At 38.9% G+C, this 24329-nt stretch overlaps 3 protein-coding genes across 3 annotated transcripts; 2 read left to right on the top strand and 1 right to left on the bottom strand.

Moving 5' to 3' along the window:
• Positions 1-1200: 1200 nt before the first annotated feature.
• ppp1r14d (protein phosphatase 1 regulatory inhibitor subunit 14D) lies at positions 1201-7736 on the top strand (the record flags this gene model as incomplete). Its single annotated transcript, XM_079262638.1, has 4 exons — positions 1201-1380; positions 6783-6863; positions 7507-7539; positions 7668-7736. The coding sequence occupies 4 exons, from the start codon at positions 1201-1203 to the stop codon at positions 7734-7736; spliced, it is 363 nt and encodes a 120-aa protein (XP_079118764.1).
• Positions 7737-8204: 468 nt separating this feature from the next.
• Positions 8205-12516, bottom strand: zfyve19 (zinc finger, FYVE domain containing 19). The gene is made up of 11 exons (XM_079262492.1): positions 12394-12516; positions 12173-12294; positions 12023-12076; positions 11768-11925; positions 11509-11651; positions 11273-11381; positions 10700-10918; positions 10518-10594; positions 10211-10312; positions 9964-10118; positions 8205-9741 (listed from the first exon to the last, which is right to left on the bottom strand). The coding sequence occupies exons 1-11, from the start codon at positions 12445-12447 to the stop codon at positions 9657-9659; spliced, it is 1278 nt and encodes a 425-aa protein (XP_079118618.1). The 5' UTR covers positions 12448-12516; the 3' UTR covers positions 8205-9656.
• Positions 12517-13824: 1308 nt separating this feature from the next.
• bub1bb (BUB1 mitotic checkpoint serine/threonine kinase Bb) lies at positions 13825-21501 on the top strand (the record flags this gene model as incomplete). The annotated part of the gene is made up of 9 exons (XM_079261557.1): positions 13825-13967; positions 14081-14140; positions 15673-15817; positions 15903-16099; positions 16177-16340; positions 16442-16635; positions 16728-16828; positions 16985-17218; positions 21348-21501. 9 exons carry the CDS (start codon positions 13825-13827, stop codon positions 21499-21501), a joined length of 1392 nt encoding a protein of 463 aa, XP_079117683.1.
• Positions 21502-24329: the final 2828 nt, after the last annotated feature.

Genomic DNA, 24329 nt, shown 5'->3' with positions numbered 1-24329 from the left:
AAGCAGCATGAAACAGGATGAATGAATTTGTTTGCCTGGAAAGGTGAGCAGCCAGGGGCACTCAATAATTCAGTGTTTGTAACAGACGGTGCATCAGTGGGTGAACGCGTGCAGCTATGACTGATGGATTGTCCCTGCCAAAACAAAAACCCAAACCTCATTATTCATATTGCAATAGGATCTGTGGAAACTCTGTACGCTGTTATCTCTTTCGTCTCACCTGTAATAATTTTGCATCAGCAGTTACGACTGAATTTCTGACCTACGGTTTATGTGCAGCTGTTGATGTTTGACTTAGGAAACACTGATCATTTCACGAGTTTGGTTTGACTTTTGGCTTCTTAACACCCATGAGAGCTGCTTTCTTCTTCATCCATAATGTAAGAGGGCGTAACTGAGGATGCCAATTTGACTTCAAGGCTTATTAAACGTACACCTGATAATGGCTGTCATACAGGACAAAGAAACTACCACACTACAAGAACCCTGGCTCACCTCTCAGGGTAGCCTGACTTTTGTTAGAAGTGTTCATGAACAGAAGAGCCCATAAAGTGTCAAAACCCTTTGACTTTTGCAGCAATATATGCTTTTGACACTTTAATAGGTGAGGAAATGAAAAGATATGTGCCGGTATATTATATCTTTGATTCATGTGCGATGATCAATGAGAAAAGAACAAAAGTGCAAATGGATTTTAGTTTATATTTTATATTTTATGATGTAGGTCAGAGTAAGAATCACAAGTTTATTGCCCTCTCACCCTTTCTCCACTTTTTAGTGCTGTAATTGACCTATGCTCTCCCACCTTCCATAAGACAGAAGAGAACAAAATGCAAATACACACCCAGTGAAGTCCGTGCACACACACACACACACACACACACAAACCCATAGAGCCATATCTCATTACCATTCTCCTGATAGTGCAGCCAGTGGGTGTTGCAGGAGGAGGAGAGAAAGAGAACAAGACAGTGAGGTTTAGAGAGAGGGAGGGAGAGCAGGCAGCAAACCAGAGCCAGCATTGAAGAGACGGAGAGCACCAACACTCAACAAGATTACAGGAGATACGCGTGGGAACAACAGTCCTCAGCAAAGCAGAAACAGAGATATAAAGACACAGAGTAGGGTAGTCACAGCCTGTGGGTCTGTCTGTGATACAGCTCAGTGTGCCTCCACGGTTCTCTTGAGGCCGTGGCAGCCATGGCGTCAGAGCCTAGCACCCAGTCCAGGGTGATGTTCCAGGTGCAGGATAAAACAGAGGAGCCGGCGCATCGTAAGCTGGGCAAGCTGACAGTAAAATACAACCGTAAAGACCTGCAGAGGAGGCTGGATATTGAGGAGTGGATCGACGGGCAGCTGCACTTGCTCTTTGACTGTGAGGTAGGACGAGGCTGGCTCACATTGACACATACTAAGATGTACACTGTACTGGTGCCTGAGGAGGAGAGGAGGTAAGGGAAGAGAGACAGGAAGGCAATAAACGGCTCATAGGTGTTTGTGGTGGACTATTCATCATGTACGAGAGATTAGAAGCAACCTAAAAGAGGTGTAGGTGGGAGGCAAGAAACTGTGCTTTAAGACTGCAGTTTCTGGCACAGAGGCCCTGATGTGTCATCAGCCTGACTGCAGTGTCAGCTGTGTGTGCATTTATGTTCTGCCATGGTGATAAGATAATTTTGCAGAGGTGATGTCTGATTGAAGTCAAAGCATTTACAAGCAGGTTTAAACTTCAATGATATACTTCAGTCACTTTAGGCATATGGCTGCCATATGGTTCAAAAACAATTGAAGCTTTTAGATGTGTTTTTTCTCAACGTGGAGTCGCACAGTTCAGATTTTAGTCTAAATAACTACAGTGTAAAGTAGAATGAGAGCACAAGATCATTTACTTCTCCAAGTAATGAGGGTCGACATATTGTAAAAAAAATTATTGTCTATATTTATCAAGTAAATTTGGGATTTTCATCAGGGCTGTGAAAATTAAACCATTAATACAAAGATAAATCTGTGAAATTTGCACTTTTTTTTTTAAAACATATTATCACATGAACATAGTTATTACTCATAACATGTTTGAAAAAAAACTGAATTTATCATTATCTTGGTGAGAGAAACTTGTAGGGGCTTTGTCACAGCAGTGAACCGAATTCACATAAAAACACTTTATCCTCCAAAGAAGAACATATATTATCCTGGTGGTTTTGGCTCAAAACAAATTGAGAACCACTGCTCAAAATAACAAAAAAATCCCTTAAATTGTTACAGTGTTTCTGTCATCTTAATGGGGGCATCCAGCATATCATATAATTATTTTGATCCCTGTAAGTATGTGCTTAATAATTATGCAGGGCATAGCCGACATACTTAGATTGATTCATATATTAGACGATGATTAATGGTGATAGTTTCTGACACCAGAGAACATTGCATCAATTAATATGCAGCAGGACAAATGATCTTTCAGACAGGGAATTCAAATTAACACAGTGTATAACATGTCTAATCAATGCACTGATGATACACACAGCTACATTTTGATATGCACTGGTATACAGTGAAACATCAGTCATCTTTCAAACACAACAAAACATTTATCAATACTCCATTGCCATGCTGTGGGATACAATCCAGTTATGTCAGAGCTTCCATATTGATTTGCTTGGCATTCGCTGAGGAGAAACCATGGCAACAGATGTCTCATCACCCACATGGTGCAGCATGGGACAGTGTAATTAGAGGTGTCTTTTAAACAGCATGAGCGTCCTCATGACAATGCTGATCAGATGACCAGATCGCCTCCGTTTCATGTCGGAAAATGCATAGAAAAAGTGTTTCTCATTTCATTTACAAACCACAGGGAGGCTCTTTGCTTGCAGCCACCTCTCTGCCTGGCATCCCCTTACACTGCTGAGGAGTCCTTTACATATGGCACATGATAATGCTGCAGAATGTTACACTGAAGTGCATCATTCTGACTGGTTAGTTGACAGGAAGGTAGCATTTCTTTATCTGCAAAGGGAATTGTTAGTCCTGGATGGTTTCATATTAAACATTTTAATCACAGCTGAGTGAAAGAGGTTTTTAATACTGTATCTTCATATTAAAAGTGTTTAAAACACAAGCTTGATTTTGTTGTTACACCGCAAGCTTCCTTCTGAGGCGATTCATGGTAATATGCTTATTACGCCGGGGGCAGGTAAAAAAAAAAAAAAAAAAAAAATCGCATTAGTGAAAACCAGGACATGCAAATAACAGAAAGAGTTATCAAGTCTCTCTCTGCTTACTCTTTAGAAGTTGCCCCAAAACCATACAATTAGCTCATATACATGTGGTGCTTTGGCTTTTGCATTCCATTTGCAGCGTGATCTGACAGAAATATACATGCACAGCACATGTGCAGCCTAGATGGAGGAGTTAATTGTTTTATCAACTATCTGACAGATAGAAACTCAAAACAATAAGCTAAAAGCATCATAACATTTCATATTTTTCCTAAGAGTAATAAATGTTCCTACAGTATTAAAATTAACACCTACCTGTCCAGCTATGACAGACTGGATATTTACATAAGCCACTTGTGTGGAATTAGTTGTGCATGTGCACCGGTCGGTATAATGAATTTTGCATGGGGCTCAGGGGAAGGTTACTCTGTTGGTTTTCTGAGTCTTCCGCGTGGAAGCATTTATCGTCAGTCCCCTGTGTCACACCCTGAATTATTTAGCTGCATCTCTAATTCATACAAGTGCTACCCAAATCAAGGGTGGACCCCTTCAATGTTTACAATGTTTTCAATGTTCACACCTTTAAAGAAGTGGTGAACTACTAAAAAAAAAAAAAAAAATGTGTTTAAAACATTTTGCTGTTACTAAAGAAACTCTAAAGCACCCTGTGGGCTTGTGCTGAACTCAGATCTTTATAAATGGTTGTTGCATAGAAATATGCAAATGGTGAGACATGAACAGAAAGGTTTTTATGTGATGAAAGGTCATTCTTTTAAAAACTTGATATGGGTAAAAGTAATCCAGTCATCCCATCGAGTATGGTACATTCTTAAGGAACTGGGCTACTTTTATGTTTTTAAGAGGACATGATCAAGAGTTTTACCATTTCTTTTCCCCTTTTTCATGAAGGAAGTTAATGAATATTTTGACATGTTAACTGGCAGGAAAAGAGGAAAGGATCTGATAAGTTAAACATGCACCAGCATCCTCTTAAAACAGACATGTTTTCCAGGGCATGGTTTCCTTTATATTTGCTAACACATACAGCAGTTTGTATGTAATGAAAGGATACGTAGTTTGATGTTAATGTTTTGCTGTAATGTTTTCTACAATGATAAGCCAGCGGACTGTGTTACTTAACATGTTAGATAACTACAGGAAGTTTAACTAGCAGCTGCAAAGTCTATCTTACACCCACAATCTAAAAGTGTTAGAAAAATAAACCCTTCTTGCCACAGTCCTCATTTAGAGAGTTTTTTTTAAAATGCTGGATGATACCAACACAAATGATCACAAAATAACCAAAATACAGAAAAATATTGAGTTCTCTCGGGGGAATATATAAAGAAAAATGCCCAAGATTAAACATCAACTCTCAAAAACATGTTTGCTAGCTGAGAAAACCTGTTAAGACAAGAGCAACAACTGGAGCCATAAATTCAGGCAATATTGTGAAATATTACAATGTAACACTGAAATAAACAATTTTTTAAAGTGCTGTATGTCTCTTAAATCATCCCACTACAGGAAATGAAGAATTACAAGCACTTTGACTTATAATGGTAAAACTTTATGATTCTGAATTATATATCGGCAAAGGTTATCATGTCTTAACTACTAATTTTGACCTCATTTGTAAGTCGAATGAATCTGCAATCCTTTCAGACCCACATACAGTAATATTCATAATTTCCAATCACAGTGCCCACATTTATTTTAGCTCGAGTCTTTTGGATTTAACTTCTGTAACTGTTGCGGAGATGTTTTTGCCCATAAGTCTCATTAAAATGCCATATGAAAAACAATAACATGGGATGTTTTTGTTCGGAGTAAAGTTCCTGAGGGATGCACAAGATCCTCATCATGATCTTTAATGAAGCCATGGCAACCTAGCTCATTCATTTTCAGTGGTGCTCTTTATGATCCAGCTTCAGACAAAAAAAAAAAAAAAAGAAAGAAAAATCAGCTTAAATAAAAGAATTCCATATTTTATCATCATGTTTTACATTCAAATCTTCATCTTCAAGTTTCATTTTCACATTCATACTTTACTTGTCAGACATACAATGCAATACTTTTTGATGCAGCACTTAAAAATCCAAAGCATGCAAATCAGGTTCACCCTTGGCTAACTGAGCTACACAGTGGTCATTTCATGGGAAATTTTTGTGGTTACGTAATGTTTGCAGTGGAATTCAGCATGAAATTTGACATAACAGCTATAACACTTTATCAGGATTTTTAAAAAGATGTTTTACTGCAAAAATAAAGTCTACATAGATAAGAGCTCTCAATACTAAATATAGACACAGACACACTTCAGAGGACATCAAAAGTACAAAGTACTGACAGGTAGGTGATTGGGTACAAAATGCAGGCAAAAAGAATAAGAGAGACCAACCACAGAGGCCTGCACAACACAAAAATGTTCAGGAGCACGAGTTCAGCCCTGCATTTATTCTGCAGAGATCAGCAGAACTTCACAGGGTCCAAACTGGCAGCATGTATCAATTAGGGAAGGCACAGGGGACTCTGAAAGAAGGTTCATCTATTGCAACTCTCAGCACTTCCACATTGATTAGCTCTCTCCTCATCTAGAAAGCTGTGTGAGCTCCATCGTCTTCAGCCACAAAAATTCCCCAACCGGAAAATGTTCCCTCTAAAGAGGGGCCACACTTGTCAAATGTGATGGTACACCTGCTGACTCCAGACATCTTAATGGTCAGGAATCTACTGGTGAACACTCCATGTTCCCTGTGAAGATGTAGTTTGGGGTTATTACGAGTAATGTCTTATGAATTTACTTACTATATTTGTTTTTGATGAGTGGATACTTTGCCTTGTACTTCAGTTGGCATTAATCTTAAATATGATGCCCACTTTTGCTAAGTTAGGAGGGGGGAAAAGTCATGAAAATGGTTTCATATCGAGTTTGAAAATGCACATCACTATTACTGTCATTGCCGTCCATCTTATTTCCATATAATGAATCATCCAAGATTACTACATTTTTTAGAGAATATTCAAGATGGAAATAATTTATCAGCAAAGGTTGAGTTAAATGCCAACTGGATAAACCGTCTATGAAATCCAATGTTGATATGTAGCAAGTATAGCCTCATACAGCTGTTCTGCCTCAGTGCTAACAAGCAAAGCACCAAATTCCATCGTTTTGTGGACAATTTATTTTTTGCAGCTAGAAATAACAGGGTGTTTTTACAGTTCATACAGCTTTGTGCTGGATGTACTTTTGCTCTTAATAACTGTGCTTAGTGATTCTTGACAGTCTTACCACAACAAGCCCAGATGCTATTAATATATGTAAAAAACAAAGCAAGAGACCTTACTTAATGCAAAAACATAAAAATATTCATTCATTTTCTTAACCGCTTAGACTAAATAAGGGTTACATGGAACTACTCTCTCAGCCATCATTGGGCAAAAGACAGGGTACACCCTGGACAGGTTGCCAGTCCATCACAAGGCAATATAAAAATATGAATTTGTATACTGTAACAGAAGAACATTGCTATAAAATGTTATGTCCCTGTACTCTTGCAGGAGGAAGAGATCCCAGAGTTAGAAATAGACATAGATGAGCTTCTGGAACTATCAGACGAAGGACAAAGAACCCGACTGCAGGTACGTCTGTGTAGAATAACCTAAATATAACATAGCTTTATACCAGAATTCACTTGTCATAACAGTCCAATCTCCAGTTATTTTCCTTAGTTGTATGTTCACTGAAGAGCCTATATTTACTCAATCCAGGCTCACAGTTTAATGAGTTGATTTGTATATTTTTAAAAGGTATTTTAAGGTAATACACACATTTTTTTCCTCACTTTTTAATTGCAGAAAACCATTTTGTATGCGCTCTGGTTTTATATTTTTCATTACAACTCCTCTGTTGTCAAGTAAAACTTTCTTAAAATGGCCCGACTTGCTCCGATTGGTTAGCTGAATGATCCAAAATGCAGGGGAAAAAGGACCGCTGCCTTTATGAGATTGCAGACCTCATACATAAAGGGAAAAAAAGAGGAAAAGGTGCCAACTTTAAAATAAAAAAAGTCTGTCAAAAATCATTTAGCTGCTTGATTCTTGCTCCTAAATATTTGAACACGTTGCACCTTTTTAATCAACACTGGATCTATATGGCTCTTTATGTGAGGTAATACCTTAAGAAGTACTTGACCTTTGTTGAGATCCAGTGTTGCAATATCTGCATTAATAAAGCAACTGATATGCTGCTAATAGATCCATTTCCATTTGCTGTCTTTGTCAGGAGTTGTTGCAGGAATGTGGAAAGCCAAAAGAGGTGAGATGAATAAACTATATGTGAACATAATGAAAAGGAAAAAAAAAAAAAAAAAGATCCCTTCTGAAAAACATTACATTATTTGCTTCTTGTAACATATTGTCGTTAATGTGTAATCTTCCCTACAGGATTTTATCAATGGGCTGCTCTACAGGATAAAAGGTCTACGCAAAATGTCGGGTCCTTTGAAAAAATAACTAAAGGTCAAATTAAGACACAAGACAATTATGAACCTCTTATCTTCCCATCTCCAGCGTGGTAACTTTTTGGCTGCCTGTATGTGCGGTTCGCATGTTGGTGGGACTCTTCCTGGCATTTTCCTGCATCCTGGGTCAGCGTCACAACACCAGAGCAGGAGGGTTGTGAATGGATTTTATTTTCACTCAGATCTAAAGACTGTTAGAACATTTTGTCTCTCGTTAACATACCAATAATGTACAAGTGATACAAGTTGTAATGACTATTACTCAGAGGGAGTTTTTTTTCTGTAGGACTGTACTTTTTTGTTTGCTTATTTATGTACATAAATATTTTGTTCAGGTATCAGTGTTGTCAGAATAAAACTGAACATTTAAAAAAAAAAAAAAATAAAAAAATAAAAAAAAAAAAAGGCTGTTTGTGTGTAATAGAAAGTTACGACTGATTATAAATAAAATGATGGACCAATAAGCATTTACAAAAAAAACACTGACATGTGCATTACTTCCACCTACTTAATAGTAAAAATTTAACAACCCTGTTAATAGACTTCTTTATTGTGACTTGAAAATAAAAAAACAAACAAAAAAAACATGACTTTGTGCTAACTTTCTAATTGCTACTTTCTTTTTAAACATAAAATTTTTCAGCAGAGTGATGGAAACAAAAGAGCCGTTGACATGTCACGTCTAGGAGTAAACACAATGAAATCAGCAGCAGGATGTTCCATTAGCTATGTGCCCATTATCCCCATCCATTTCCTGACTGTGGTGGTGGTGTGGTGTAGGACATGGCCAGAAAAGCCAAACACGACAACACCCTCCACGCAAACCTTAATGGAGCAAGCCCCCGGAGGAGAGTGCAATTACGGTTTCTCTTCAGTTAGGTGGACAGTAATGCATGTTGATGTTTCTGCACTCTGGTCTTTTGACTGTCATACACTGAGGGTATTTTGTTGATGGCTCCATTACAGTAATTTGTATGGCTCAACATCATTTCCATTCTTTCTTCTCTAACACAGACGACATCCACTACAGTATGACTAAAAATATGAACAAAGGCTGCCAGACAGACAGTTTCAATATCTTTGATTTAAAACAAAAGGCTTCTGTGCTTAAAAATAAAACTGGAAAAAAAAAGGGACAAATCTAAACAGTTTTGCTTTGTTTATAACAGAATTACGCGAAAGGATAAGAAAGCCTCTGTTCACGTTGAAGTAACAGCCAAACGTAGACTTACAAGACTGACAGCAGAAATAAAACAAAGCTCTCTGTGTTTCTTCTTTACTGACTCCTTTGTGCAGATTCAGTCGGGAGATGACAATAGCCTGTAGCGTGAATCATTCCAGATGAGTTCACAGCTTTCTGTTCAAGATGTAAAAACTTGAGAATTATCAAATGGTGAGTGCAAAGCACACTTAAGCTTAGCATTTGTTGCTATTAGGAAGTAAATATTACATTTTTAATTTTTTTTTTTGGTTCTGAAATGTTCAATATGCATCAGCTGTGTAGTATTGCTACAACACCGACCCTCTCAAAGAACACTGAAAAATTATTTTTTAATGTTAAGATTTTACTAATATAAGTAATGATCTGGATACTGTATCTACTGTATTTCACAGTAACTATGTAAAGGCTACGTCTTTGTTAAGACTGCTCTGCAAATAAGATGTCTATTAATCTACATTCATGACAGCCTTAGGAGGAACAGAAAGCAGGCGGGGAGCTTCCTATAAATGACTGGCGGAAATCAGTTAATGGGTTATAATTGTCTGACTAGCTGTAGATTGTAGGTGGTGTTTAGATTTTCAAGGATTCCATTTTAAAACAACAACTAATCACTTGAGGCTACTAAGCATGTCTTTGACTCATGAAGGTTTGAAGGCTTATATGGCAAACACCTACAGAAGAGCGTCACTGTCATTTCTTCAGCTTATTTTTCTTCTTTGGTGCAGTGTAGTTAGTGGTTCGATGCTCCATCCTGTCATATTTATCATGGCCCTCCCTGGGGGAGATGAAGGAGAGTGGATTGATAATTCATTACACTAAATACTTTATATTCATGCTGCTTAACAGTATGGCAGCAAACAATTTATGTGGGTCATGGTATGCATGCCAAATCATTTTTATCTGGGCATCAAGATTAAGATTTCCATGCATTGCCCAACTCCAAGTCATGACCTAGAATTCTTACTGTGTTTTTTATGATCAATAATTGTTATGGTACCTGAAGCAGCGGTTGCAGTACAGGTCTCCATCACAGGTGTGACAGCGAAGGGTGGCGTCTTGGTTACAGATGCAGCACCATGGAAGCTCTTCCTCATCACTGTCAGGTGGATGGTGTACAACAGCAGCTGGTATAATCTTGCTTTTAGGTGCAGTCTTTAAAACAAATGGCATCAAAATTAGTTTTAATATTATGCAGTAAATTGGTTTGAAACAATTGCCATTTTTTGTGTGTGCGTTTTAAGTACCGGTTTCTTTGAGGCTTTTTTCTTTTCTGTGTTTCGTGGACCACTCTCTTCTAAAGGTATGTTGTAGCCACTGGCCTCATCAAGAGCAGCTTCTTCTGAGAGCTGCAACGTGAAATCAGAGAATGATGTTGTACAATCAGTCGAATGGTCACACAGCAGCCTCTTGTGGCTGCCTTGACAGCGACAATTAGTTCGCACAGGCCTTTAAGAGGTTCATAACAAATGAATTATTAATGGTTTGTTTGATCTACAAGTACGAGTACAATCTGTACGATAATCTTTTTTTTTTATTATGTAAATAACTGACCTGTTTTAACACCCTCCTAACAGCTTCTTCCTCAGTCTCCTCCTCACTGTCAGGTTGCTGGAAGTCTTCTATAGTGACTGAAAGTGTACCACAAAAATGTCACTTTGTAACATAAACATATCAATCCTTCTGTCAAAATTTGTTTTTAGCATATTTCCTGTGGAAAAAGTATCTCTATGCACCTTTGTCTGGGTTTTGCCCCTTCAGTTGTGCTAGCCTCTTGGCCATGTGGAGGATCTGATCCTGGGTATGGTGCTCCTTCCTAAGCTCCTGCATGGCCTCCTCGAGCAAATGGTCTTTCTCAGCCTCCAGCTGCCTGGCTGTCTCTTGGTTATCTTCCATGTTTTCATCCACTGTTGTTCCATGTCCCTTATTGAGATCATTCATGAGGCCATCTACACCTACAGAGGAAAAATAGTTATTTTTTTAGGAAAACAATGAAGCAGCAGAGGTTGTTCTATATTTACTTAAACCAGGGGTGTTCAGTTCTGGTCCTCGAGGGCCACAATCCTGTGGGTTTTCCACGTATCCCTGCTCAGGCACACCTGAATCAAATTAATCAGTTATAGTGCAGTACTTTACTGGCTTAAGGATCCATTGAATGCAAGCCAGGTGTGTGGAACAGGAATACATCAAAAACCTGCAGGACAGCGGTCCTCGAGGATCAACTTTGGACACCCCTGACTTAACTGTTCAAGACTGTTATAAGACTTCCATCTTCATCTTCAAGTTTACCAGACTGAATAATAACTTACTACATTCACGATTTGATTGCTGGTTATCAATAGCAACTTCCTCTGTCATCTGAGTAATCAAATCTCTGGCTTGTTCAGTCTGAGTTCGGTTTTCAGGAGGCTGGTGCACCTGGAAACACCAAAACATCATCACTTACAAAAACCCTCCTTACAAATACCATCTCAGAGTTTAATCCCAACCTGAAGTGTACACTGTAAGGTATAAACATTACAACTAATGGGCAATGACAACTCACAGGTGGAGGAGCCTGTGATGGTGGCGGCTGACCCCGAAGAGCTGCCAGACGGTCCTCCATCTCTTCCGCAGAAGGCACTGGCTGGATGGGAGCCTTCAGAGCAGCAAGGCGAGACTCAAGCTCTTTCTCAGACGGGATGGATTCTATAGAAATGCGGGGAAAAGCTTTAAATGACTTTATAAAAAGGAAAATATTATCACTGCATTGGTGAATATTTTATCAATATCACATCTGCTGAAAAATGTTAAAACTATATTACTTGGTTTAGTGTCCTCTTTTAACTTTTGAAGTCTCTCAGCAATGGCTTGATCTTCTTTACTCAGGGCTGTAGCTGGCAGGTGGCCCACTTTGCTGCCTCTACTTCCACCATGTTGTGTCAACTGTCCTTGTTGTTTTGCCTCAAGTGCAGCAACCCGTCTATGGGAAATATTAACATATAGCCAAGATATTATGAAGCTTGAAAATAGACTTTTGCCTGTTTTGTTTCTTTCTATTTTTTTGATCAGATACTTACTTCTTGTAATTTTCTGGAGGTGACCATCTTCCTTTATCATTTGAAGATTCACCACTAACAATGAAGGGAATACGAAGAGTAAGAAGCTTATTAAAACTGCAGCTACGTTTGTTTGTTCTGGTTTTTTCTTTGGCGTAGTTGTGATTTTACCTCGTCAGATTGCCATGGCACTGTTTACAGACCTTCTGCTGGGTGTTGCCACAGCGAGGCACCACAGCACTGAAAGTCAAACAGCTGGAGCAGAAGGAGCGACCGCAGTTCTTACAGCCCAGCTAGGAGAAAACATTAAAATGTAAACTACACAAAATACCTTCCTCCAGACACATTAACATGTATTACTATCCTATTGATATTAGCAAGCAATGACTTACCTCCTTTTTGAAGAGACTGAACTTTGACGCACAGCAATAACAACGACTATCCATGCGTCAGGTATAAAGTCACGAGACAATTAATTGCAACTGATTTTGATCTACTGCGATAGTATGTTAGGAAAATCCCTCAAGTGAAAATAATGTCAACGCTAACTGTGCATTTTGAGGAGACAGCGTTGCTAGTATCTAAACAGGAAGCAAACCGGAAAGTGTAATATGACGTTATTGTTGGGCTTCCTGTTTGTAGTTCCACCAATCAGCTTTCTCCAAACTGTCTCGCGGCTCAGTTCAAAACAGACTGGTTCCCAGTTCCAACGTTTGTGGCTAAAAAAAAAAAAAAAAAAAAGAAATCCAGGACAGGAACAAAGGAAGCTTATAGGTGGTACGATTTGTAAATTTATTTTCAGATTATCAGTGCTGCTTTATGTGCGATAAACTACAAGAAAGCTGATCGAGCTAAATCTGTTTGCTAGCGCTTCACGTCTATCCAGTGTCATTAAGCTAGGTAGCTAGCATCGTATAAACCACTTGTCTCACTCATGTGTAGCTGCCTTAATCAGACACATGATTATTTTTTTACAAGTCTTGATCTATGTGATCATTATAAATGATAAGAGAACCAATATGTATTGATCCTAAATCCTATTTGAAAAGACTTGTCTCTTTATAAGTTAGTGTCACGTGCATAGACTGCATCTTTGAGCTCATCTCCTCATTTGGCCATCTTTTATAGGGTTTTCATACTTTAGTTTCCTTTGTTTCAGAAATATTTAAACGCAACTAAAAGAAATGTATTTAAATTCCAGTAACCTGGCCTATCCGGAACTATTTCCTTTTGAGTCTTTGAGCAACTTATTCAGTATTAAGAGTTGATAGCAACACGCCTGATAAGTATTTTCTTTTGTTAACAGTGCTGTCCAAACAGTCAAAAGAGACAATGATATAAAGCCAGATAGTCACACCTTTTCCACACTTAATGAACTATATATCATACATTTTTCGGAGAAACGTGGCTTTATCAAAACCTTGATCAGCGACTGAAATCAAATTAACTATGGCTTGTTTAATTCAATTCAACTTTATTTATATAGCGTATCAGATATCAGGAAATGTCCCTCAGCAGTCTAAACCTACAGCAGCGTAACTAAGCGATGCTAACGATCCGTAACTATAGGACTTAACAAAAAAGATAAGTTTTCAGCCTATTCTTAAAGGTGGGGACGGTGTCTGCCTCCCTATTTACAAATTGATGTATTTGCATAGTTTTTTGTTTAACTCTTAAGTTCAACATGATAACATATCACACAAGTCAACAAAAGACTGGCACAGTAATACTTTTCTCTTTATGGTTATGAGTATTAAAAAAAAAAAAAAAACTGCTAGTAACTGATGTGATTTGTCTGTAGGAGTCAAGATTATATTTCCACAATGGCAGAAGGAGGCGATGTGGAATGGGAGCTTAGCAAAGAAAACATCCAGCCACTGAGACGAGGCAGAGACATTTCAGCCTTACATCAGGCACTCAGTCAGCAGCAAGATGGAGCTATCTCTACGATCAGCCAACAGAGACAGTATGGATAACCCCTGAAACACTGCATCTGAGATGGAAACATTTCAGCTAAACAGTTTTGTGATATTCAGTTTTCAGCATTATAAACTAGGTTTTGTGACTTTGTTTCTCCAGAGCCTTTGAGTCTGAGCTGCGCATGTATGACGGAGACGATCCACTGGATGTCTGGGATCGGTAAGTTATATTCAGCCATGAAAAAGACACTACACATTATCTGGAATCTAAAGTTTTACATATTGGAACATAATGAAGAAGTATTTGGTCCTACCAGGTCTAAATTTGGATAAACACAACCTCAGATAAACAACAAAACATAAATGTTACACCATGTTCCTGATGATATTTTAATAACTGAGTACAAATCAAAAGTTTTGTGACTTTATTTTTCAGTAGCTTGTAAAACCACCTTTGGCAGAAGTAGGTTTTTTTCCTCACATTACTGAGAACGGCCCCTCATTTGACTCTAGAATTTCTTTGCTATACAGAGGAGTTCATGTTCAATTTATTGTCTGCAAAGTGTCCAACTTGTGTCTAAACAAGCCCAAAACCTCCCCTCTGTACCAAATTACTTGGCAATTTGTATGAAGTGCTGTAGGGGTGCAAGAAAATGTCAATATATCAAAATACTGCAATATTATATTATAATATTATATCAATATTTAAAAGCACTCACTTTTTATCAAACAAATGATCTTTACTGGGGAGGCAGATTTTCAATTCATTATTTATCTTGTACATAAAGATCAGTGTTTTTTTTTTTTTTATCTGAGTGAAATGTAGATCCTCTTTTCTTCTTCAGCAAGTTGATGTCAAGCATGCAGCAGCGTTCAGTGTTTACTACTAGCAAAGAAAATTTGCAATATATTATCTTGCTTATAGTATCCTGATATATCGCATTATATTGTGTTGGTGGCCCACATTGTGATACATATCGTGTTGCCAGATTCTTGCCAATTCACACCTGTTTGTGCCGACATGCTTCCATGTAGCGTGATGTTGGGCACTATGACCAAAGATTTGCACTTTGGTCTTGTCCACGTGAAACAGAATGTTCTTGAAGTCTTGTTTGGTTGAGATGCGACTTTCAGCCAGACTACAGTGACAGTGGCCTGTAGATTTTGAGATGTAACTCTTTTTTTTTTTTTTTTCTTAATTAGCATGTTTACCACTTTCTCAGATATTTTTTAGATCATTGCTATTTCCTTTTTTTTTTAAATGTTTTTTTTTTTTTTCTTTTCATAGGATTCTGTTTATTGCACTCAAATGCTCCAAACCAGAAAGCTATCAAAAGTTTCTTTTGGCAAAGTCAAAGTGTTAAACCTGCTTTTATAAAGGTGCTCAGACTTGCTAATGATTAGGTAATCAAGTGCATTTGATGAGCAGCACATGGCTCATACTTAACCTCTTATTTTGAGTGGAAGTATTAAGGGTGTAAGTCGTTTAGCACACAATGATTTTGTCTTTATGCTTGGTTTTTATCATATAAGAAATGTAATGGTTTAATATGTTTTGCTGTGAAAATTTGATTGTTGTAGTTGCCAAATTTTAAGACCTGGTAAATACAAGATGATACATGTTTATAATTTCTTGATATATAAAATGTTTGAACTGAGAAGTGTAGTTTCTTTTTCACATGACTGAATGGGAACATCACGCTGTCTTTGGAAGCACTGATCTTAAATCTAAACACACTTCTGTTTCCACAGGTATATTAAGTGGACAGAGCAAACTTTCCCTCAGGGAGGAAAAGAAAGCAACCTCGCCACACTGCTGGAGCGGGTTGTGACCAGATTCACAGAGGAAAAAAGATATCACAATGACCATCGCTATGTTGAACTTTGGATCAAATTTGTATGTGCACTTGTTAAACCTTTAAAATATTCTGTTATTCTGGCAGCCATAATATCTTTTGGCATGTTTGTGTTTGTGACACCAGGCAGAGAACTGCCCTGAACCCCTGGACATTTACAGGTACATGCAGGCGCAGGGAATAGGACTGACACAGACATCCCTCTACATTGCTTGGTCTGAGGAGTATGAGAATCAGGGCAACTTCCGTAAAGCAGACCTTGTTTATCAAGAGGGGTTCAAGAAGTGCGCTGAGCCTCATGACAAGCTCCTCCAGTTTCACAAGTATGAATCCATTTAGTTTATTTCTCAAAATATGGTGTATGAACAATGAAGGTAATAATTTATATCGATATATATAGGGCTCTCCAGGCGCGTGTGTCGCGGCATGTGATGATGCATGTGGAAGGTGACGATAGCGACGATGAGCCTAAACAAGCTGAAAGAGTTTCTTTGGCCGATCTAAAACACAGAGGCAAAAAAAAGGCCATCGCTCCTGTCATTAGAACTGGGCCAGCAATCAGAAGTAAGTACAAAAACCTGGTGTAAAACTGCGGTTCTGACATCTTTAAATAATGCCATTGTGTTTTTCAGTAGGTGTTACATTTTCTTTATGGCTTTGTGTAGGCATTTCTGGAGGCCTGCAGTCACACGGAGGCACCGTCCTCGGCAATGTCTCAAACAGTCGACTTGTGATCTTCGATGAGAACAAAACTGAAAGCGCCGGTCCCTCAGAGCCTAAGTTGGAATCCTGGGTGGCTCCTCCAACGTCGAGGGCAAAGGAGAATGAGCACAAGCCTGAAAAATGGTGTGATGTAAAGGTATAAGAAGACCCAATGTTTGCTTATTCATTTATATGAGCATTTACACTCCAGGGGATTTATTTATTTATTTTTTTATATATATATCACAGTTGCCACAGAGAACAAGGTTTGGCCATACTGTAATGCCTCCACCACCTCCAAAACCCACCTTCCAACCGTTTGTTGAAGAGTCAGATGAGCTTCCTATGATGTAAGTGAACACAAGAATCTGAGAACAAAACCAAATGGAAGTCAAATCCGTTTAAGAGTTTTGAAAATTAGTTGAATCGTGTGATTGAATGCTTTGCTTTATTTCATATATAACTGTAAATTAAACATGAGTGCATCAATTTTCCCCTCCCCCCAGGACGCCGTGTAAGATTAACCCAGCAGTGAACACTGTTCTGTCTGCGCGTAAGCCATGCAGAGAGGAAACTCCTCTGAAAAGACTGCAGGACCATCACCAGCAACAGAAAGAGGCAGAAAAGGGAAAACTACAGGAGCAGAGCATGTACTGTAAAGAGCTGCTGCTCAGTGGTGCCACAGAATTCTGCTTCGAAGAACTGCGCACTGAACGTTACTTCAAAAAGATGGTGCAAGAGTCACAGGAGGCAAGAGAGGTGGATAAAGTTCCTGCCAGTGTTGCAAACTGATGAGATTTTTTTTTCTTACATGTATTTTTAGCATCGGTTTGACCAGTTTTCATGTGCATTGTGTATTTTTACGTGCATGTGTATTAAGTCGCATCATGTCGTGTCTGTTGTATTGTCTCATTGTAAATATTGTTTTCATGGATTTTCATTGACTCAGACTTCACCAATATTAGAACAGAAGACACACTGTCGTAGATGTGAAGGCATCATTACAAGAATTACACACCATTATAGTGTGTTGTAATTCAGAAAAAGAATACATCTGTGTCAAACTCAGCTTAGCATAAAACCACCCAACTTCACACACAAGTACTTGACTGAACACACAAATTTCCTGCCATTTCCATGTTTTAGCTGTTGAACCATTCTTCAGTTCAATCTTTAGCTATTTGTTTGTCTCAAAGTGTTTTTTTTATGTTACTTTTTAAGAGCTGCATTCAGTAATTCCACAACTGTCAAAGTTTAGATTCAGTGGAGTGATACAGCTTGGTTTATGTCTCGGTTTGAGTAAAAGCCCATACCAGGCTACGCACCACTGATTTCTAATAAACTTGTTTAAACATCTGACCGATGACTTGTGGGATGGATGTGTTGACTTCAGGGAAGCTGACTGGTATTGTAGTGATGTGCTGTCAGCAGGGGGCATGTGAGGGACAGCATTGGTTGTACTTCATTCATTCATAATCCTAACTGTTTAATTCGATGAAGGGTCGCTGGGAAGCTGGAGCCTATCCCAGCAGTCTTTGGGTGAAAGGCAGGGTACACCCTGGACAGCTTGCCAGTCCATTGCAGGGCTGCATTCCACTTAACGGTGCTTATTTGGATTACTAATGGAGCACAAGAGCAATTTAGTGCAGATGATAATCTCACGCTTTTTTTTTTTTTTTTTTGTAATAAACTGCTATGTAATCTTGTACTACTTGCCAGGTGTCATGAGTGAATTATGAGCTGATCCAGGAGAGGTTTCCTAGAAGCAAGGTGACAAAATACTGTGAGCTACTAATTTGTGACAATGGGTTCCACTTCACACACGTACTTGCCAGGCAGACTTTGATGAATGGCTGGAAGATAGGAGCGTGGCTCATTAGCAAGTGAAATCCACCCTTTGCTGTTGTGAGCAGTGCAGGTCTTGGTTTTCCCCAACAGACAACAATCCTGTTGTAAACTAGAACTGTGCTTCCTTAACGTGTGAAAGAACAGACTTCACACTCATGTTGGAAATATAATTCATGTTAAACATCCTTTAGAGTGGTAATTCCTTATCATGACTTATCTTAGTTTAGAACTTAAAGTGATGACCATAAGTGATGAACTACATGATCCACAATGCAATGCTGCGCCCTTTATAATCCCTTTTTATGACTTATTGAATTCATAGCTCAGTTTCATTACACTTAATACATTTCAAGCAAGCTCCTTTTCCTTAATGCGCTGCAGACAGGCCCTCGGAGAGCTTTTGTCCAGTGGTGTTACAGTTATATGAAAGGGAACACTCAGGCTCCGCATGGGCCATGTTTACAGTCAACGTTCTCAGCCTATTTGTAGGGTTTGTGATTACATGCACCAGTTAACAGAAAGTTCCCAGTTTAAGCCTTTGCCACATTTGGAGGTCACAAGTTGGTCTTTTTGCCTGCACTAAAGTGGTCTGCACTTAACCAGTTTGGCATATGGAAGAGTCTGTTTAATAAAAGCACAGCATTCATTAATCTAGTTTATTGTAGTGGTATAAAAACATAAGTTAAAGAATTCATCACAGGGTTATTATAACAGAAAGATAACTACTCATGCTCACGTTTAAATATTTTGTCTGATAAGTTTGACTTGATAGCTTACAGTTAGGCCTGTCGTTAAACGAACCAAAGATGTTGCCTTATATTTCACAATAGAGATGTAGAACTTTTATTTTTGTATTTAACTAACTTAACAAACTTTGTATTTTAATTCTCTGGGTAAAAGTAGGTTCAAGTTTCAGTTTACTTGCCCCAAAGTTAAAGAGTAAAACTTCATTTGTTGTGTTTTTATAAAAGTAGAAAATAAAGTAATAAATAAAAAATCAGGTCATGAAAGTAAAACAAATTTTGATAAAAGAATATTGATGATTGATTTATCATTTGAGGAAAGATGTTGTAACAAAATCTGGTGGTTTTTCAGCAAAACTGAAATTATTCATTACTTTCCCTCTTGCAGAATTGAAATAGATTTATAGGTTATCTTGGTGTCCCACCGCAAAATGTCAGAGGATTGTAACAAGAAATTACATTAGCTGGAGCTTTAAACTAAGCTCTGATAGCCCATAGTCTAATCTTCATACATTCTTCCCAAACAATGGCACGGATTGAAATGCAAATAATTAAAGCAGTATCACTTATGCGACTTCTGGGTTTTTTAATTTTAATGACACTGTGAATCTAGCAGTGTCACTGCAGGACCTGTTTTACATAACAAGCCATTTTTCCTACTGTTAAATAATGTGAAGTGTTTCCAGGAGATTCCTCAGCAAAGCTGGTTAATAACTTAAATTAACCCTTGTGACTTAGAGCAATTTATAGTAACAATGTTTTCCAATTGTGTTACACACATCAGACAATTCTTTGACAACATATAGGATATATCTAAAGCAAAATAAAAATACTATTTCATCCATTAAATCAAAACTGACTTTTTTCCAAAATGAATTAGTCTTCTTTGTGAAAAATAACGTAAAATATTAAGTATATATATATATATGTATATATATATATATATATATGTATATATATATATATATATATATATATATGTATATATATATATATATATATATATATATATATATATATATATATATACATATATATATGTATATATATATATATACACATATATGAACAATCCAATTTTTACAAATGAAAAAATTGTTGTAGGAAACTTTCACCGCAGTTCACATCCCTGAACTTAAAAGAAATCTATAAAATATGCACAATAAGTTGCAAAGTATAGCCACAACAATAATCATCTGTGACAATTATACTATAAGAAAGAGTGAGGAGTGGGGTGGGGGTGAGCCATGGTTTTTTCACTTCCAACTGGGACATCTGTCATTGCTATGCAGATGGGTTACTGTAGTCTTTTTCACTTGACTTGATTTCATGTGTAAGGAGGACATCGTTATTCTAGTCCATTCCAGCTCTTTTGCAAGCTCCCTTCACATCAAAATGCCATGTACTACATGCATGCCCCAAATCTGACTCACTCTTGCAGGCAGTTTCTGCATGACTTGACCCTAATACATTTTCCTTCGTTGAGTCTTGTTCTAGCTGCTGCATAAATTATTCAGGAAATGATTGTGGCATAAAGAGACGGGAATGTTTTACTTGAGTAATGATGCTGGATCAGATGTGGGGCCGCTGTAAGTTTGGCATCTTGTGCCTTTAGCCACAAAGATTTTTGGGTCACAGAGGACTAAGAAGAGATTGTCCAGATAGGGATGGTGATTTCACCCTCTTTAGAAGTATCCCTGCAACCCTATTACATGTATCTGATACAAACAGCACCCCCCTGCCATCTGTCATTCCTGACCCTGTTGTTCCATGGATAATGCATTTGACTGAACAGCAGCTCCCCGAGAGAACCCTTCATGTTCTCATGTCACCCTCATTACAAGTAAAGGAGATAGGGAGAGAGAAACAAAGAGCAGGGAGGTGGAGAAAAGGTGTCTCAGGTGAACAGGTGTAGAGGAGTTCTCCTTTCCTTTATGGTCACCGGAAACCAGCTTAAAATTACACACAGACATGCAAATTCACACAAGCACATGCAGCTATCAGTTCTTTTGCAGCCCAATGAGGGAGTGGGAGGAGGCAGGGAAGGAGGGAAGTGATAAAGAGAGAGGGAAAAGGAAAGGGAGGGTGTGTGTGTGTGTGTGTGTGTGTGTGTGTGTGTGTGTGTGTGTCTAAAGAGAGCGACAGCGAGCTTGAGAAGGAGAGGAAGAGAAAAGGGATGGATGGAAGAAGCTACATGGGGCCATGATATTCTCTCCTCCTTGATGCTGCCTATCTTTTTCATGGCTTTGTCCCTCCTTTGTACGGTCCCTTGGAGCAGGCACCGGTACACGGCACAGCACTCAGCCACGGAGCCGGGGATGAATCAGTCCCAACAAAGAGCCTTTGAGATGGCAGCGTGTGCTTCTGCCTGGAGGGAAGAACGCATCAGGCTTTCCCAGGCAAGCGGCAGCCTGCAGTGTGCTCTGGCTTGAGAGCCAGCCCTCCTCGTCGTTGTGTGTATGAGAGAGAGAGAGAGAGAGAGAGAGCAGCACATACCCGTGTGTGAGTGTGAATGTGTGTGAGCAGTGTATAATAGTGTAATTGAGTGTGTATGTGCACGATCTTGCTTCCAATCCTTCCTGGAGGAGAGAGGCTCTCCTCTTAACTGGACAGAAAGGTAAGGAGGACTGACTGATTTCTCTTTTTTCTTTTTCATTAAGAATGGTTTATCCCTCCAGAGTCCTGTTTCCCATCTTCCTACAACAAGGAAAGAGAGAGAGATTGAGAGAGAGAGAGAGAGAGAGTGAGAGGGGTGAAAAAGGAAAAGAGGCTTAACGTCATTGATAAAGACCAAGCTAGTGTTTTGCCATCGTTAGGCTTCAGCCGTGGAAGAGGAAGGAGAAGGAGGTGGAGAGACTGTGAGCAGAATGCAGCGCAGCCAGGTGCAGATGCTGATGGGGGTGGGAGGGGGGAGGCGAGGGGGGTGTTGAAGGGGACAAGTGAGGGGGTTGTTGGATGTATTCAGTGATGGACCGCATCTTAAAAGAGGAGTTTCACCTTCTGCTCACTCCTCCTCCCCCAAATCCCGACAAGCTCTTTCTTTCTCCCCACCGCTTCTGTCCTCCACCTCCGTTTGAAGGAAAGCCACAGATATCAGCTTCCTGTTTTTATGACTGTCTCTCCTAGTGTGTGCTTGTGTAGGCTGAGTTCTCAGGTGAGCTTTTCGGCTCGTACCAACGCGCAAGGATTCAAGCTGCTGCTGCATTTTGACACTTCAGTAGATGGATGCTGAGAGAAAACAGGCACAAGAGAGGAGGCTGATATGTGGCATATGCTGTTGCACAAGAGCTTGCAATATGCATGAGAGGCAACGCTTGAACTGTGCTGTTTAACTCCAAATTTGAGCCAATGAGAAACAAGATGTCTACTTATTATATTGGAAAGTGGGTTTGCTAAGTCTCTCTATCAGTCTCTTAATTAGATGCTAAGAGTGGAGTGAAAATCAATCTAAAGGTAAGGTGTTTTAAAGTTTATAGATTTTACTTTCAGTCCAGAACTTTAGCATCAACAATGTACTCATTCTTACTGTCACAAATAAAGCTATTCTTAATCCCAGTTGTACAATGTTAGAGTCGATGAAATCACGTGTCATTGTTGCACAAAGCATCCCCCCCCCCCAAAAAAAAAAAACCCATCAGGGATGATTTTCTCTGTGGCAGGCAAAAAGATTTATACTTTCAGTAGTGATCCAAATAAGCTACAGTGTGTGGATTTTGTAAATCTCCCATGATGATGTAACTTAAAGCAAAAGCTGTATGTTTAGGTCTCAGGTTAGTCATTGATATTCAAGAAAGAGGAAAAGGGTAGAAGAGGTGACAGATAAGGTGAATTTGGTGCACACACAATCACACAGTTGGGCATCTGCTTTACTGAAGGTGATGAGTGCATTCCAGCATCCTCTAATATTTTTGGAGGTGATCTCAACTTTCTCAGTTTGCTTTCATGCTTTTAGAGACTCACTGTGAAACACACGCAGACAGGCAGCGAAAACTCATGCACATGTAGCAGGACGCTGACAGGATGGGACGCAATGGGGACGTCTTGCACAAACATTACAAACGTGTTTTCTCAATTGTTTTCAGGAATGTTTGTGTCACATTCATGTCAAGGAGGGGACAGCGTGCATTAGCAGCTTAGCATAGCCACTGGCCATAACACATCAGGCATTAAAGATTAAAAAAAGGCTCTTAGTTCAAATTAGAACAGCATGACATGAGTCTCCTCTCTGGGCTGAAACAGCACCCATGCTGGGTGACAGAGAAGGACAGCAGAGTTGGTGCTGTCTGATACCGTGAAGGAATCTGGGCTTAAAAAATACCCCGTGCTTTGCCTCCTGGAGAGACAGGCTGAATCCTTGGTTGAAAAAAAAAAAAGATAAATCATAGCTTTCATAAGCACATGCGCGTACAGTAAAGCTTGCACCATGTCCTAGTACATCAATAAATTATACCCAAGAGAGAAGAGTCAGGCTCATACTATTGGTTCAGCTTGATCATACGTCTCTATCAGCACAGCGTCAAATTGTTCAAAGTACTTGTGAGAGCCAAGAGAATCTTTAATTAAACAGTGTTGGTCACTGCTGCATTTCCTTACTCTCCTGACAATGGTCCTCACAGTTAAATACATATTGTTGGATTGCACAGACATACACACATATACCATGTAGTAGCAAACTATTTTTCTAGTGATGTGTCAGCGTTCAAACAACATCCCATAAAAACCTGGAACAGTGGAAATAGTTCTTTTATAATCCCATTATATAAAGGCGTTTGGGGTAGATTGCTTTTACCAGGCATTTATGTTCACACTCCTCCCTGCAGAGAAAAACAAACTCGTTCTCCTGTCCATTTTCTTATTTAGGAGAATCAGTGTTGCTATGTGAAGTGATAGAATGATGTACGCACTTTTATAATACAACTATCTTGTCCTGAAACCCCCTTTATTGTGACCTGTTTGCTGCAGAGAAGCTAGTGGAGAAAAGAAGCTGCATGTCCAGAGACAAGAGAGCTGCTACCAACATTACTGTGTTACTAAATAACATAGTTTTAAACATTCTCTGCATTTGTTTTATCCAGCCTTTTTATCATGTCCTCTATTTTCCTCATTATGTTTTTCTGTCACTAAAGCCAAGTGTCCAGCTTGTCCTGATCTCCCTTCACTTTTACTCTCCCTGTCAATATTAACACAAAGACTGGTGTTCCCACCTGCACAGATGTCTGCACCTGAAGAACCAACAGCCCACACTGTCCTGCAGAAACAT

Source organism: Telmatherina bonti (assembly GCF_933228915.1).
Source record: "Telmatherina bonti genome assembly, chromosome: 22".
Lineage (NCBI taxonomy): Eukaryota > Metazoa > Chordata > Actinopteri > Atheriniformes > Telmatherinidae > Telmatherina > Telmatherina bonti.
Note: the sequence above shows the minus strand (reverse complement) of the source record. Positions and strands in the feature narration are given on the sequence as shown.

Coding starts and splice junctions, on each gene's coding strand:
- zfyve19 (XM_079262492.1), bottom strand. CDS start 12,447: ATGGATAGTCGTTGTTATTGCTGTGCGTCAAAGTTCAGTCTCTTCAAA. Junction 12,077..12,172: donor TGCCATGGCAATCTGACGAG/GTAAAATCACAA, acceptor CTTCATTGTTAG/TGGTGAATCTTCAAATGATA. Junction 10,313..10,517: donor TTAGGAGGGTGTTAAAACAG/GTCAGTTATTTA, acceptor TTCACGTTGCAG/CTCTCAGAAGAAGCTGCTCT.